This window comes from Hyperolius riggenbachi, chromosome 3 (genome assembly GCF_040937935.1).
Source record: "Hyperolius riggenbachi isolate aHypRig1 chromosome 3, aHypRig1.pri, whole genome shotgun sequence".
In the NCBI taxonomy this organism is placed as follows: Eukaryota; Metazoa; Chordata; class Amphibia; order Anura; family Hyperoliidae; genus Hyperolius; species Hyperolius riggenbachi.
The window spans coordinates 337,339,710-337,357,262 of NC_090648.1; the positions used below are offsets into that span (position 1 = coordinate 337,339,710).

Sequence of the window (17,553 nt, forward strand, 5' to 3'; positions counted from 1 at the left end):
AACTGACATTAAGATCCAGATGAATTAGTCCCTTTAGCCACATTAGCATCAAGCATTAAGCAGCACCTGGCCAGAGACTATGCCTCATGTATGAATTGTGTGTGCGTGTGAGGAGCGCTCCTAACTCCAGGTAGGGAATTTTAGAGGGGAGGGAACAGGGGAAGTTTTATGGGAATATGTGTCATTTTGGAAAATAAATTTTGATATGCAGATTGAGAACTTGAAATACTCTCTTATTTGTTGCAAGTATCAATTTTCAAAGTTCTCCTCAATGGAGTTGCTGACATGATTTTGAAGACTAGTTCACTAGGAGTTTAACTTATCTATCTTCATAGATCCCCCCTCTTGAACATACACCCCTCCCCCCATTATGTGTCCTACTCCCCCATGCCTTACATTGAAATACTGTCTGGCAGGGTCCTCCTTCCCTTGTGCTCTTCTCCGCCACCATATAAACTTTGTGACTTGTCTGCCATATTTATCTCTACATTGCAATCTGTGCACCATTGTTTATAAATCGATCACTAATTTGTGTACCATTGTTTATCGCTGCAATGCGTCTGTGTAACATTGTTTATTGTTATATGGCCTCCCCTATCTATTAGCGCTATGTAATATGTTAGCACTTTATAAATAAAGTTTAATGATAATAATAACAACCTGTAAATGCATTAATATAACATTTTAAAGAGGAGTAAGTTAAAAAAAAAAGGATTTAAGTAAAAAAAAAAAAACGGATTACAGTTTATCTCTTTATAAGATATTAATTATTATTATCATCCCTTAAAAGAAAGTACCTGCACGAGAAGTTGAACACCTTGTTTGGGTTTTGCCTCTTGAATATCAAGGATAGCAGCAAGTAGTAAAAACTGAGCCTGAGTCTCATCGTCGCTGAGTGTTTCTGATTCTACTATTCCCTCAGTTATTAGAGCTGAACCATTGAGCATATCTTGGTCTAGAAGGGATGAATAAAAATGTTATTTTCCTGTAACAGCAATCTTGTTCCAAAAACAATATATCTGCCACTAAAATGTTACATTAATGGCACAGAACTGTCACGTACAGCAGAGGAGAGAGACGGTTAGTCAGACTCAGGCACCGGTCACCCAGCCAAGAAAAGTCAGCAAGATCTCTGGCTGCCCAGGTAAGAAGAACATTTTTTTTTGAAGATTACGCTTTGCAAATTGCCTCACATGTACAAAAATGTCCCTACTACCTGTCAAAACCGTGTGTGCTCAGAAATAAAACAATCCATTGTTAATCATGTGAGGAAACCAGTAAAGAAAAGTACTTGTGGACACCTGACAGAACATTCCTTTGTTAGCTCTGCATAAATCGCTGCTGGGCACAGGGAAGTAAACAAAGGAAGATTATACAAACATACAGTACGTGTTAATGTACTTATACTGAAGTGTCCTAAATATCCTTGCATTACTAATTTTATTTGACCTGCCATTTTACAATACATGCATGTCACCTCCCCAATAAGCTGTTAATTATACTGCCACCCAACTAGCGACAGTGTATGCAAATCTTTTCTTACATAATTTTCAAAACATATTGCCCCCATTGCTTCTAAAGTCTTCCTCTCTTTCGCTGTCTGTTTTCACTGCTTATTATATATGTGCATTTCTTATCTGCATTTCTGGACACACCTGGGGCTTGATTCACTAAACAGTGATAACTCAAATATCACACCTTATCAAAGATAGCACACCTTATGAAAAGATATTACACCCTATCAAAGATATCACACCTTATCAAAGTTGACATGCCTTATCAGAATAGTATAGCGAGCGCTACGAACCCGCAGGGGCTTAAGGCAGGACGAGTGCCATTGCCAATTAGCAGACATAAGTTTGTAGCGCTCGCTATGCTACTCTGATATGACGTGTTAACTTTGATAAGGTGTGATATATTTTCATAAGGTTTGATATCTTTTCATAAGGTGTGAACTTTGATAAGGTGTGATATTTGATTTATCACGGTTTAGTGAATCAAGCCCATAGAGTGATTTACTAAGCTGAGGGATTGCAATTTGTGAGAGACTGAATGGAGCTGCCGACTTTGGGGAAAAGTCGTCCTGTGTAATACAAGTAACTATGGAAAGAAGCATGCCATTTTGAAGCTCTCTTTCTCCTCTTTCCAACGACACATAAATCGCTGCCCTACGCCTTTTAGTTTTCGTTATTTTCGCAATCTAAATCACGTTTGCCGCAATTTCGCTCGCAAAAATAGCAAAAACTAAACGGCGTAGGCTGGCGGTTTATAAAACGTTGGAAAGAGGAGAAAGAGAGCTTCAAAATGGTATGCATCTTTCCATAGTTTCTGCACTGCTCAGAACTACTGAGCCTGCGTAGTACAGCCCGGAGGACGTCCGATGGCGTCAGTGCGCCGCCGTGAGACGCATTTTGGAGCGCAGAAGAAGCCCGACCTGGCCGCCGGCCTGGCCAGGTAGGGCGCGCCACCGGAGACCCCCGGGAGCCTGCGGAGCGGCACCGAGGGCACCTCCTGTCTGCCACGGGCTGGAGGAAACCCCAGGTAAGTTTCACTCAAGAACTAGCAGAACTTTGGGAATAATATTCCCAATATTTTTCACAGCGCCACATCCACCAAGGTCTACAATATATAGCCTGCACAGTGACCCACAGTGTTAAGTACAATGTGGCCTGCTAAGGGGGACCCACACTTGTGGTCTATCAGTCTGCCTGTGTGATAAGAGCTTTATAAAGCTTGGGCAGCAGCGTGTTTTTTTTTTTTTAAACTAAATTAAAAAAAAATAAATACAAATTGAATTAAGCTTGCAGGGATGTTTTCTGTTAAATGTCTTTAATGTTAAAATGTCCCCGAATGTTTTAACCTTCAGAAACTGCAAAATCACCAGATACTGATTAGCATTCACTTACGCCAGAAGCATTTCATATCACATATTATACAATTCCTGATCTGTAATCACAGTGTGATCAAGAAGTTTATGCATCTGTGTGTCATACCTACAGTGATGTACTATTTTCTCCTATGGGGTTTCCACTCATAGCATGGAGGAGAGTGGAACACATCCCTTAACAGACTGTGGTGGTCCCTGTCACCCACATCACCAAGAAGATGTGCATTTCAATTTCAGTTTTGTAAAAGAAATGTAAAAAAATATTTTGTCTTTTATGCTGATCATTGTCATAGTCAACATAATAGTAATGCTAATTAGGACTGTATAACATCAGTAATGACGATGTGTTAGTGACAAAGCAATAATTATAGAATTATCCCACAAAAAGCAATGAGGATGATGATATGTTGAAGGACCACCATCGCAAACAAATTGTAAAATTTGAAATACATGTACACACATACAAATAAGAAGTATGTTTCTTCCAGAGTAAAATGAGCTATAATTTACTTTTTCTCTACGTTACTGTCACTTACAGAAGTTAGCAGAAATCTGACAGAACTGACAGACTTTTGATTAGTCCATCTGTTCATAGGGGATTCTCAGTATTTAATTCCTTACAAAAGCACTCCCTAGAAATGATCTATACAAAGATACAGGCTAGCCTCCCCTACCTGTTTGCACACTATTCTGGCAGTTGAACTGAACAACTACGATTCACTAAGTGCTTTTGAAAATAAAGAAAACCCTGAGAATACCCTATGAGGAGATGGTCTAGTCCAAAACCTGTCAAATTTCTGCAACCTACCATAAGTGACCACAACACAGAAAAAAATTAATTTATGGCTCATTTTACTCTGGGAGAAATGTACTTTTTAATTACCGTATGTGCTTTCATGTATTTAAAATTTCTCAATTATTCGTGATAGGGGTCCTTTAACCACTTGAGGACCGCAGTGTTAAACCCCTTTAAAGACCAGACCATTTTCCTTGAAATTGGCCACCGCAGCTTTAAGGCATCGCTGCAGGGCCGCACAACTCAGCACATAAGTGATCCCCCCCTATTTTCTCCCCACCAACAGAGAACTCTGATTGCTCCCCTAGTGTTTATTTTTTTAAATAAACATTTATTTTATTATTTTTCTAATATATTTCTTTATTTTACTTTATTTTTTTTCCCGGCTCCCTCCCTCCCCCCGCCAGCCAATCAGCATGATCGGCAGTCATAAGCTTCAGCCTATGACAGCGGATCACTTCCGTCACACGGCTGTCCCCAGTAAAGGCCTGCTGCAGATCGCAGCGCTGTACAGCATGGGAGACTGAAGGCGGGGTGGAGCTCCGCCTTCCAAGCAGGAGATGCGCGCAGCCTGTGCACAATCTCCTGCTAGCCCCATAGAGAGCCATCCAGGCCATTCAGCGTGGAGAGGTCCTGGGGCTGCCGCACTGCTCACGCCAATTAGCGTGGAGCAGTCGGCAAATAGTTAAGGGAAAACATCATATATTGAGACATACAATTTACTCATGCTTCGCATGTGTCAACTCTACAAGGTCAAGTAAAGAGGGTTGCAAGTGAAGGCCAGAATCCAGACATTACAGCACTCAATCATGCCAGTATCAGATCCTAGTGTGCTATCAGGTGTAAGATTTATGTACATTTTTGACAAGAAAGGACATAAAACGCAAGCACATGTTAAAATGTGATTCCCAAAGCATCCCTGGGTTATTCTTGCTGGAAGCATCATGACTATCATGAGAAGTAGCCTTGAAAAATGATTAAGCATTAAACATTTCTGAAAAAAAGCCTATGTCAGTCAGAATCTATTACTCAATGTGTTGTAAGTGGATGTTCCAGCAAGGCACATGTTACTGCAAATAACACCATGGAGTCCTTTGTCAAGGAAAATGGGAGACATTTCCTAGAGAAAGCGATCATCAAATCTAAATCAATAGTGTGCAACCTGTGGGTTAGGAAACCAATCTCAGTCTCAGAATCTGTTTTGGGCCCAAGATTTACTAAACATTACATCTGACACTGAGGGTCACACAGTAATGACACTGCAATTATTGGTCCCTAGCTTTATAAAGGTCAGGCACCACTGATCTAGCTATGTCACAAGCTTCTAGTCTGGAAGCATACAAAAAGCACATACTAGAAAAGGTCTTGTTAAAATGGTAAATGTATACGTGCTTTTTGTTCTATACGCCCTACATCGATGACAATTGTAGTATAAAGTGATTTTCAGCTTTGAAGTGGTACATTCTGAAAAAGGTATAGATAGGAGAGAGATCATATTATACCATGTGCTGCTATGCCAGGCATCTGATGTAAAAGGCTTGAGGCAAGAGCTAGGCGACATCGTAGCCATGTGTGCATGTTCAGGCGCTCCCTGGCTTCTGACTCACAAGGCTGAGCACCAACTTCAACACCAGTCTGTAAATCATTTAAACAAAATCGTTAAATGTTACATGTAACATGACAACCACACGGAAATAGATATTCTAAATTCAAATATAATGAGTAAGATATCATCCCCTATTCAGTTTACTTTTTTTTTCTGTTTTCTTATAGGTGATATTTTTACACCTTATCAATAATATGCCTTTTAAGCCAGCAGCAAGCAGAAAAATACTCAAAATAATACTACACCTTCTATTTGGTACTATTTTAATTGCAGAGTGCTGAAAAAATATTTTAACCTCATGAGGATTTTTTACAGTTCAACACTTCGCCACTTTAACAATGTATTGCTCGGCCATACAACTTACCACCCAAATTCATTTCATTCATTTTACCTCCTTTTCTTTCCGCTAATAGAGAATTTTTTGGTGGTCTCCGATTGCTGCTGCGATTTTTTTTCCCATTAATTTGAAAAGTAATTTTTTTACCAAAATATCCTATTTTTTTTTACTTCCCTCCCTCCCCCCTACATTGGACCTGACTGTGATCCTTACACTAAAGTAACCTCTTATAGGCATCCGCCAATGAGAGGGATTAGATTGTGAGCTACTCCTGGGGTCAGTTAAGTCACAAGGAAGTCCCCAGTACAGCGCTGCACTAGATCGCAGCGCTGTACAAATGTAAATAGCTTTTTTTTCTTTGATTCAGCCTGCCATCTCTGATCGTGGCTGGCAGGCTGTTTGATGGATCCCCACTCTGTTTATGAACAGGAAACACGCTAATCCCGCCCACCGCACTTTGACACCAATCTGCGTTAGGCGGTCCCCTAGCAGCCACGCTCCCACCACCCATCAGCATTAGGTGGTCGGGAGCTGGTTAAATAGGAGATTCAACATTTTCTGCTAGGAGAAAACTTTGGTGAAAAAGTGAATTGAATAAGGGCCATTTAGTCAAACAAGGGTATGTGGGGTGGGTATGTGGCTGTGCAGCACACTGGAGGGTCTAGAGAGAATTTATATTAGACTGTGTAAGCAGTTCTCACAACACATATTATCTATTAATCAAGAATTAAATTAAGTTAGGAATTAAAGAATTTTAATAAAATGCTACATACAACATATATTAAAAAAAAGTCAGGTAAAACTAAACATTGTGCCATCATATCATGAAATATACGGTTTGATTACATATAAAATATTTATGCACTGTAGTATTATATTAGACAGAAGCACAGGACTGAATATTAGTTCACTCAGAAGGCAAATCTTGCCTAAGCACCATGGATGTATGCTGTGCTGAACGAAGTCCAAACAGGGCTAGTACAGTCATTTGCAATAATTGTTACATAAATTCCATTGATCCAACACAGTATAAACACCAGTAATAGTCCTATTTCTTTGGAGAGTGGTCTAAATTAAATTTAAAAAAAATCAAACTATAGTATCATAAACTTTCAGAAAGTCTTCTGCAATTAGATACTATACAATTATTTTCTAGTTGATCCTGTATCAACTTTTAAACTGGACTTGAACTTTTGCAAAGACACGAGGAAAACAAAGAGAAATGCACGCTGTGTGTTTTTAGGAAAAATAGCCTATTTCCCCATCCTCAAAAAATCACAAGTGTAATGTGATCTCTCAGCTCTGTCAGCACAGATATTCGGCAGTCCTCGACAGACACAGCTAATATGTAAACACCAGACGTTAACCCTCCTGCAATAAATCTGCCATGTGTCTACTTCCTGCTTTCATAGAAGCAGGAAGTAGACAAGTGGCCGATTTATTGCAGGAGTTCTATTAGCTGTAACAAAGAAATGCTTTTCATGCAGCTGCCTATCTTTCAGAGCAAGGAGGATGTTCTGAGTTCAGGTCCGCTTTAAGTGGTACAACAATATATGTCCACATATGGTGAAGTCTGTACAAGAACTTTACCAGCCCCCCTCCCCAATTTAAAGCATTATAAGGTAATTGAGATAATTCTCAAGTTAAATAAGACTTTCCTTATTCACCTCCAGGTTTCTGTCTTGTCATGCTCTTTTATCATTTACACATTTCTAGAAATGACTGATTACCAATGTTTCTGTGGAATGTTATTTTTTAGTTATGATGTCAATAAAAAGGGCCTATATTTAAATTGTAAAAAAAAAAAAAAAAAAAAAAAAAAATTCTTGGATGTGGGGATGGGGAAACCTAAACTCATTCCATCTGGGGGTATAACTGTCACTTACCTGCTCAGTGCGTGGTGAGGAGCAATAAAGCGATGGGGAAGGGCCTTCGCTTTGAGGCTGTGCTTTCACTGTAAATATTTTGGCTTCCTGAATTATCTTCAGAGCAGAAAGTGCCATAGCCACACTAGAGTTGTGAAAAGAAGCACAGCTATAGGTCATGTGAGTTATTTATAATATCAAGCAAGATTATCTGAATACATTAGACTACTGTTAAAATCTTGAATTAATTTAAAGTTTGTCAAAGACTCACAAGAGAAATTGCAAATTTTACATATTTGCATAATTAATAACACTTTCATATGTTTTTATTTTAATCCTAAAATAGCCACATGAGCTGTGTCTGAGTTTCAAAACAAGTGGTAGACTGTGTTGAGAGGTATCATGACTATAGTAGCAAAGCAGAAATTTGCCTTCTTAAAGCAGAATGTTTTTGCCATTATTCAGTTTTAAGAATGCAAATTCCTGTTTTGCATAACATTTTAGCAAGAAGGCTTGTTGGTCCTTTTAAGCCCCTTACACACTCCCAGGAGTTCTGGTTCACCGTGAGCTTGCTGGGCAAGCTTTACTCAAGTGGTACACAGAGAAACTGCAGGATGCATCGGCTCCTATCCTCCTGCTTATTTCTCCATTGCCACTTTTTGTGAAGTGCCATTTATTCTGAGAACAGAAAAGTATCCATTCTATCATCACTGTATATTGTACATTTGTTATAGAAAGGGGCACTCGTGAGATGCATGATAGGATGTATAAAACATCATACTAAAGATAATAGAAGAAAACAAATACTTTGGGAGTGATTCATGAACAATGCAGCATAGAACTGAGGTTTTAGCTACAGAAAACAGTGACATTTCATGTTTCTTATTCCACCTAAGGGTCGTAGAATGAAAGCAAAATTTGCCCTGGGCTGCATTCACCTCCCTGCATGTTTTCAAAGATCAGTCCCTTTGCTGGTGAATTGATCCTTTATAGCATGATGCAAGTGAGCTTTCTGCACAGTACACTTGCCTTACTGCCGTGTGTTGCCTCTGCCTCGCTGTTTCACACAGGTAAAGTTTTGCCTCGATGGCTATTTCCAAATCCACCGCAGAACACTCAGAGAATTGGTTCTGGCATTTCATTTCTATGTCCTGAAGAACTGACATCGTTCTAGTTTCAGCCTCATTCAACAAAATATCCTGAGATAAATAAAGAGAATTAGGACACATCTGCAGCCAACTCCTAAGAACCGTACCAAGTCTTAAAGTGCAACGCCACAGAATGAAAACATCACTTGTGGATAATGTGGTGTTAGAACCTCATTTGGATGTGTATTGTTCTGATCCTCCATCTGGAAGATATCTTCCCGATTTACTGCACTATCTGAAAGTATATATCTTTCAATTCTCAGAGGGGATAATAAAAACATTTTTGTAAAGTGCAGAATGGAGATTGGTTAAAATCTCCTTCATGTTTTATTGATGTTCATCACTTGCTGTCCCCATAACCATCGTATCACAGCTATGGAGGGAATACTAAGTAAGAGAAAAACTTGGGAAAACATAGGTTAAAGAAAAATGTGAAATGAAACTGAACAAAATTGTCTCTAACTCCACTTCTGCAGCAACGCTATGTTTTTAGTAAATCATTTTTAATGAAATTGGAATTTCCCTTCAAGCCTGTGCAGAAAACTAGAATGCTTGTATTTCTTGAAACTACAGTTACACTGCAAAGCACAAAAGTGACAATATTGTTATTAATAATTTGTACCGTGCTCACATTTTCTTCAGTGTTTTACAGAGCCCTTAGTCACTAACTTTCTTTTAGTGGTGCTCACATTCTAATACCTAACATAGTCATCAATGAATGTCTATAACAGTCTAATGCTAGGTACACATGATGCAATTTTCTGACGGATTTACTGTCCGATCTGATTTCCGATCGATTTTTTGTGCACTTCTATGAAACATCTATCAGAAAATCGATTGGAAATCAGATCGGACATGTTGGAAATAGTTGATCTGTCAGAAAATTGCATCGTGTGTACCTAGCATTAGGCCAACTTGAGGGGAATCAAGTTATGTACTTGGAACCTGGAGTTCCTGGAGGAAATTCACACTTATAAACTCCTGACTGGTATTCTAATCAGGGACCATCATGCTTTACATATGCCACCACAACACAAAAAGCAATAGCATTTAAATGCAGGAAAAGCAATCTATTCAGTTCAGCACAAGGACCAGTAGTAAATGCTATTTCAATTTGCTTACTTTGTCCTCGTGCATACGAACCTTAACCATTTCTCAGCGTTTCTAACAAGCACTGGTTGTTAGGAGTGTCAAAGTTTGCTGCCAGTTACTGAATTAGTTCATGTGTTAAAAATTCCTAATAGAGCACCTGCTTTGTGTCATTAATTACTCATGCAGCAAGTAAGGAGTTAATAAGCTGTTGGAAAGGCTGAAAAGATGTATAATCTTAGCTACTTTCAGTCTTGCAAACTCTGAGCTCGCTGCAATTGAATTGTAAAAATAGATTACAATAATATCAAATTACTAAAACACTTGTGCAGTAAGGATAGAAATTAATGACATTTTTTTTAAAGCAAATTGAATTTTGCGTTAATTAGTTAAGCATTTCAATTCAGACATAACTTTTGAAAATCCACATACAGCCTATTTTTTGTTTTATTAAACTCCCCCTCCCCTTCATTGTAGTCATGTCAGGGCAGTTTAGGTGTCTAAAAATCACCTAAATACCAAAATTGTCAATTAACAGTCTTGTTTTGTAAACACCTTCATTTCCCCAAGCTGCCCTACCATTTGTAAAGGGAGAATTGACCAGGCATCCCTAACTACCCCTCCGAATCAGGTTGCAGAAAAGGAGTGTGATCAAGTTGCCAATCAGCCTCTCTTCTGTTGAGGTCAATGAAGGGGGAGGAGTTATGGCAGTGTCTCAGTCTGCAAAGACGAGCTGCATTATCATGGATGGCAGTGAGAGTTAGCTTCCTTATAATTGCTGGGTCTACTTGAACTCTAAAGGTGCCCATACACTCGTCAGATTGGCAGCAGATAGATAAGAAATGCATCTGATGATCTATCTGATGCGTTTTTAGAACATTTTTTACCAGGATAGAATTCCAATAGATTTCAGTTTGAAATCTATTGAAATTCGATCTGATGGCATTTTTCTGCCATCAGATTTCCATTAAGGCCAATGCAAACTGATAAGCAATCTCATCAGATCGACCTAAATTTTCCACCCTGCAAGTTCGATGGAAATCCATCGAAATCGATCGAAATCGGCCGTCGATCGGTCGATTGGCCAACCGATTTGCAATCGATCGATCGATCGATCGGGATCGATCGGTCGGCCAGAAAATCGGCTGAGTGTATGGGCTGCTTAAGACATGATGATACTGAGCCAAGCAGCAATCCCATCCACAAAGATTACTGGTAACTCCTGCTGAGCTGCTTAAAGGGAACCAGAGATGAAGCACCCTCATGTATTTTACCATATATATCAGTGGGAACATCAGAGAAAACACCTACCCTGCTCTCTGTTTTATCCTTAACTGCTCAGCCTGCTTATTATCAGCCCTGATAAAATCCCTGACTAAGCATTCAGTCTGGCTTTGCTCAGGAATCATTATAACTGAGTTATTATAGCAGAGCCAGGGGCAGGCTTTGGCTTAAAAAGACATCAGAAAAGACAGGCTCAGCTATAATGATTCATGAGCAAAGCCAGACTGAATGCTCAGTCTGGAATTTTATCAGGGCTGAAACAAGCAGGCTGAGCAGTGAAGGATGAAGATTAGAGCAGGGTAGGTGTTTTCTCTAATGTTCCCACTGATATACATGGTAAAATACATGAGGGTGCTTCGTCTCTGATTCACTTTAAGATCACATGACCAGCTGTTAAGCAGCTTGTTTCAAACAAAAGTGTAACATTTGGGCATTCTGTTTATTAAACTGTTAGACTACATATTTAGCTATGTGCTTTGAGTTTGTAAGCTTTACAGTAGTCATACACTTACATGTTGCCTCATGCAAGAGAAAGTTATACTTTAGCAAGTTCAAGAATCAGTTGTTCAGAAAATGCTTATCAAGAAGAAAATACAGGGGGGCGTGGCCTGGCACCGACGGAGATGGCAGCCTAAATCCCAGCTCCCCTCCTGGACTCAGAAAACAGCCCCATAATAGCTGCAATTTAGATTTAAAATAGAAGGGGGCACACTGGCAAGGACTCCTGATCCCCCAGCACCAGACCCAAGTGACCGGAGTTGATTTCCCGGCCACCCGCGGACCTCCGCGCCAGACGCGCTCCATCAGCGGCAGGCAAAACTACGCGAGGCCCCGGCTTCGGCGGCGCGACTAGGCCGCAACTACGCATACTGCCCCAAAAAGCAGCTCTGGCTACAAGAGGCAGATACAGAAGCCCCGCGCACACCACCAGAGGACCCAGCAGGTATCTCAATCCTCTTGCCTCTTTACTCTCTGGAACTATCTGAGGCCCTTTAGCTAGAAAACACTATCCCCTTCTATTCTCACCATTATTAGCTATACACACTCCTGAACTGCCCCCATCTTTATCCTAGCCACCAATTGACTATATAAAGATCCGTGGGCTAAACATCAAAAAGGGCCTTGCAGCCTCACACTTCACATGACAGATTTGTGTATCTGCTGTTACTGAGATATTGAAAAATGGCGCAGACTCCATAACCAGACCAACTGGCCACACAGTTTCTTACAGTGGAAGTACTCGATGAAAGATTAGCAGCACTGTTCGAGAAAATTACGCTGTCACATGCTAATGAGTTATCCAAGCTATCAAATGAACTGAGAGGCGAAATATCCTCAATCGGATCCCGTACAAATGATATGGAGAAAAAAATGGATCAACTCACGGAATATGTCAATACATTAGAGGAAGAGAATGCTACCTTAAAGGATGATATGACTATTCTGAAGCTGCAACAAGAAGACCAGGAGAACAGGGACAGACGCCAAAATTTACGGTTTAAAGGAGTCCCAGAATCACTTAAAGATCCAGAGATAAAACCCTTTTTGACATCACTCTTTCGCAAACTGGCTCCGGAAGTAACTGATGGAGATTGGAGACTTGATAGAGCACACAGATCATTGGGCCCGCTACCTGAGCCGGGCAAAAGACCCAGAGACATAGTGGCGAAATTCCACTTCTACGAAAGTAAAGAGATCCTAATGCGCGCCGCGCGGAGACATGAATCGATAGAGCATAACGGTTTTCATGTACAAATCTTCAATGATATCTCAGTTTCCACTCTGCTTAAAAGGAGGGCTATGCAACCAGTAACTGCACTCCTCCGCAAGCATAACATCCCATACAGTTGGGGCTATCCATTCAAACTACTAGTGAGAAAAGATGGCCGGATACTCTTAATTAACAACATAAATGAAGCTGACTCCTTCCTACAGAAACTGGGCATCCCACAGACAGTAACAGAGATGCGTCCGAATAATCCGGTGAAACATGCTCGGTCACCCCAAAAAGAGTGGACTGAACACCCTTCTAAAGTATCCCGTATTAGCAACAGGCGATCAGCCAACATATCTACTATGGAAACATGAAAAGACTACCGACCAACTTGGAATCCTTATAAAGGCTTTTATACGGAGGCCAGGGGAGAGCCTCCCTCTCCTCGACGCCAGTCACTTAACCCCTACAGGTGTAGTGGACAGGCCACCACCATACTCTGTAGTGCCCTGAACGCAGAGTATTATTTTTGTTCTTATTCTTGTCCCGTAATTTTGATTACGGGCAAAGCTTCTACATAGTTGTTTATCACTGATATTCCTTTCTCTATTTTATTTACTAGCATCAATTGCTATGATGATGTTGATTTATGTTGTTCTTGACATGCTATGTTGTTACTTTCTTTCTATCGCTAAATTTGCTTGTTGCAAATGTACTGACCCTCACTATCTCAAACAAGATTATGTTTCTATTCGACCTGTCGCAGCCCAGCAGTTTCCTAAATACAAATTAAAATTGACATATGACGCAGATTGGGTTCTACCCCACAGACATACACAGTGAAGCTCCTTTCTTACAATGTAAAGGGGTTAAATTCCATTAAAAAGCGTAACCTAGCTCTAAAACAATTTATAGACTCAAAGGCTGAAATTATATTTATCCAGGAGACACATTTTAAGAGGGGAGGCTCCTTAAAGTTTGCCCTTAAACACTACCAGAATACATACACTGCAAGCGATGTATCGGGTAAGGCAGGGGTCGCTATCCTATTGGCTAATGGTTCAGGAATTAAAGTTATAGATCACAAACTGGACCCGAAAGGGCGCTATATCATACTTAAATGTCTGTTAAGTGGGACCCAGTTTGTACTGGCCAATCTTTATGTTCCGAACGTAAAACAAATTCAATTTCTCACTAAGGTGATGACTGTTATTGAGAACATGGACTGCCCAGCCATGATTATAGGAGGTGATCTAAACTTACTACATTCCCCTTATCTAGACCGAGATTCTTTAGTTAAACCTGACCCCCCTACACCCACAATTAAATTATCTAAAGATTTCCGACAATGGATACGATCTCACCACCTCTTTGATACTGTTAGAATCTCAGATCCTACACAAAGACGCTATAGCTTTTACTCCCCGGTACATAAAACCCATACAAGGTTAGACTACTTCCTGGTAACAATTCCGATTTTGAGACTTATGCTCTCAGCCGATATACTGGATATATCATGGTCAGATCATGCCCCCATAACTCTGGAAATTAAATTAGAAACACTAAGTCCCAGACCCTATCATTGGAGACTTAATGAATATCTCCTGCAAAATGAGGAAACCAAATCCCTCCTACAATCATCTTTACAGGAATACTTTTCAATCAATACAGGTTCGGTAGATAAGATATCGACCCTATGGGAAGCCCATAAGGCTTACTTCAGAGGACAATGTATGGCTTTAGGGGCAAAGAGAAAAAAGGATAAGCTTATGCAGATCCGGGAAGTTTCGGAAAAAATAAAAGAGGATGAAAAAATCTATGCCCAAACTCCTTCCCGTACAACATTGAAAAAGTTAGTATCTTTAAGAAACCATTTGAAAGACTTATATATGACCCGCACTGCTAAATCCCTATTATGGTCCCGACAGAGGTTCTATGCCCAAGCGAATAAACCCCATACTTTGATGGCAAGGATGCTTAGGGGCCCCAACCAGAAACACTCACCGGATAAAATCATTGATTCATTAGGGACACACCATCTAGACCCACAACGAATTGCAGACGCGTTTGCCGGATATTACACAAAACTCTACTCCTGCTTAGAGAAGGGGAAGCATCCCGAGTTCAATGAAGAGTTATTCCTGCAATTCTTAGCTAATTCGGATCTACCAAAATTACAACCTGAGGGTATTATAGCTCTGAATGCCCCTGTAGATCGAGAGGAAATTGAGCTAGTTCTTAAATCACTACCCTTGCATAAAGCCCCAGGCCCAGACGGTCTGTCATATATATATTATAAGACTTATCAAGATATTTTAAGTCCCTATTTAACTCAACTGTTCAATGCCATACTTGAAGGGAAAGAACACCCTCACAACCTAGATCACTCATATATATCAGTGATCCTTAAACCAGGTAAAGATGACACTGATTGTGGCAATTACAGACCGATAGCCCTTCTAAATTCTGACTATAAAATTTTCACTAAAATCCTAGCGACCAGATTAGCAGGTTTACTACCTGACCTGATCGGTAAGGATCAAGTTGGATTTATTAACTATAGGCAAGCGGGAGATAACACCAGACGCACAATTTCCCTGATAGACTCTCTTAGACATACGAAAACACCGGCTTTATTACTTAGCCTAGACGCAGAAAAGGCCTTTGATAGGCTTAGCTGGCCATACATGTTTAATCTTTTACAATATCTAGGCTTCCAAGGCCCATTTTTACAGGCATTACGTTTTTTATATTCTGCTCCCTCAGCTCAAGTACGCTTACCACATGCTACCTCTGTTAGATTTCCCATTAAGAATGGCACACAGCAGGGATGCCCCCTCTCACCATTACTTTTCGTTCTCTGCATAGAGCCTCTGGCGTCCGCTATACGAAATTCACCGGATATTTCGGGTATACAAATAGGTCATAAGCAGTACAAATTGTCACTATTTGCAGATGACATTCTCCTTACTCTTACTAACTTGCATATCACACTTCCGAACCTGCATAAGCTTTTACGTCAATTTGGGGACTTATCTGGATACAAAGTGAACACCACTAAAACAGAAGCCCTATCCATTAATATTCCTCCAGACAAGCTCATCCAACTACAAAACAGGTTTACCTATAAATGGTGTCCCACTTCGCTGAAATACTTGGGGGTTAAACTTACCTCGGACTACGATTCACTATATACCAACAATTTCCCCTCCCTTTTTGTAGAAATAAGACAATTGCTTACTAAATGGTCTCCTCTCAAATTATCCTTCTTTGGGAGAATCTATAGTGTATCAATGACTATTCTCCCTAAACTTTTGTACCTATTTGAGACCCTACCAGTTAGGATCCCAATGAGCTCGTTACGCTCCCTACAGAGGGATATACTACAATACGTCTGGGCTTCGAAATTCCATAGAATACCCAACTCTGTTATGATCACTCGGAAGGAACATGGAGGTCTTGGGCTACCTGATATTATTAAATATTACCTGGCTGCCCATCTAAGGCAGGTGGTGCCATGGACTCATTACTATGCATATACTAAATGGATGGAAATCGAGAAAATATGGCTGGCACCAATACATCCATGCTCTCTCTTATGGAACGCCAACCTAGTACACACCTCCCTATTGAAGACAATACAATTTACTAAACATATCTGGTCCTACAGTAGTAAAAAATTTGGCTTAATATCTCAAACATCCACGCTAACCAATATATTGTTCCATCCTGACCTACCTAATAGCTCCATGCCCTACTTTGCAAAACATTGGTTAAAAGAGGGAGTTTTCCAACTAAGACACTTAATAGATCCTCTAACTAAAACTATGTACACCCCAAAACAAGCAAAGGTGAAATTTAAACTATCGTCATTAATGCTTTATAATTATCACCAAATTAGACACTTTATACACTCACTAAATGGATCATGGTCATTCGAGACGCCCACACCTTTTGAGATGCTATGCGCAAGGGGCCATACTCAACCTCATCTCATCACAATGATATATCGAATACTAGCCACCCCACTAACTGATATAATCACACATAGGTACATGATGAAATGGTCACAATACTTATCTATTGATATTACACCCCCTATGTGGAAGAGACTTTGGAATGCGTCATCTCTACTCCCCATATGTACGACGCACAAGGAGACTTATTATAAGGTCCTTTTCCTATGGTACAGAACTCCAGAGATTATCAACAAATGGAACCCAGCTTCCCTAGCTCTTGCTGGCGTTGTCAGAAAACGCAGGGCAACATATATCATATATTCTGGGAGTGCACCCGTATAATCCCCTTTTGGAACAAGGTCAAAAATATTCTGAGCGAAATCTTGGAAACACAATTAGAGTGTAATCCGTTAAATATGCTACTGGGATATCCATACGCAGGACAGACACGTAAAGCCAGTAAGCTTTCAAGTATCATTTTAAACACGGCTAAACGTTTGATAGCCAAACATTGGCGTTCAACAAAACCGCCAACTAAAGATGCTTTGATTAACGAAATTCTGGAGGTTAAGAGATTAGAAGAGCTCACGGCTCGCCTAAATGATACACTAGGCAAGTTCAATGAGATCTGGAGGCCATGGGATGTATGGCGGATTACACAAGATTATGGAGAAATACTCTGACACTACCAGAATATATAATATTGAAGGAATTTATACTTCCCCTTTCTATCATTAAATGTAATGATAGCTTTGGTGTGTGTGACCGCTGTATGGGCTGCGATGGGTCGAATCTGAAACTCGCTTCTTTATAGTCTATCCTATACCTCTTTCTCTCTCTTCACCTTTCCCACTTATTTTCCTACTTC

The 17,553-nt window shown here is 40.1% G+C and overlaps 1 protein-coding gene across 1 annotated transcript in view; it reads right to left on the reverse strand.

Annotated features, from left to right (window-relative positions):
- Positions 1–17,553, reverse strand: part of CFAP54 (cilia and flagella associated protein 54) — a 528,182-nt gene that overhangs the window by 110,433 nt on the left and 400,196 nt on the right. Inside the window, exons 54-57 of the mRNA XM_068273664.1 lie at positions 8,521–8,690; positions 7,513–7,636; positions 5,186–5,318; positions 798–955 (exon numbers count right to left, since the gene is read on the reverse strand). Coding sequence (XP_068129765.1) covers positions 798–955; positions 5,186–5,318; positions 7,513–7,636; positions 8,521–8,690 — 585 coding nt within the window. The remainder of the gene's footprint in view (positions 1–797; positions 956–5,185; positions 5,319–7,512; positions 7,637–8,520; positions 8,691–17,553) is intronic.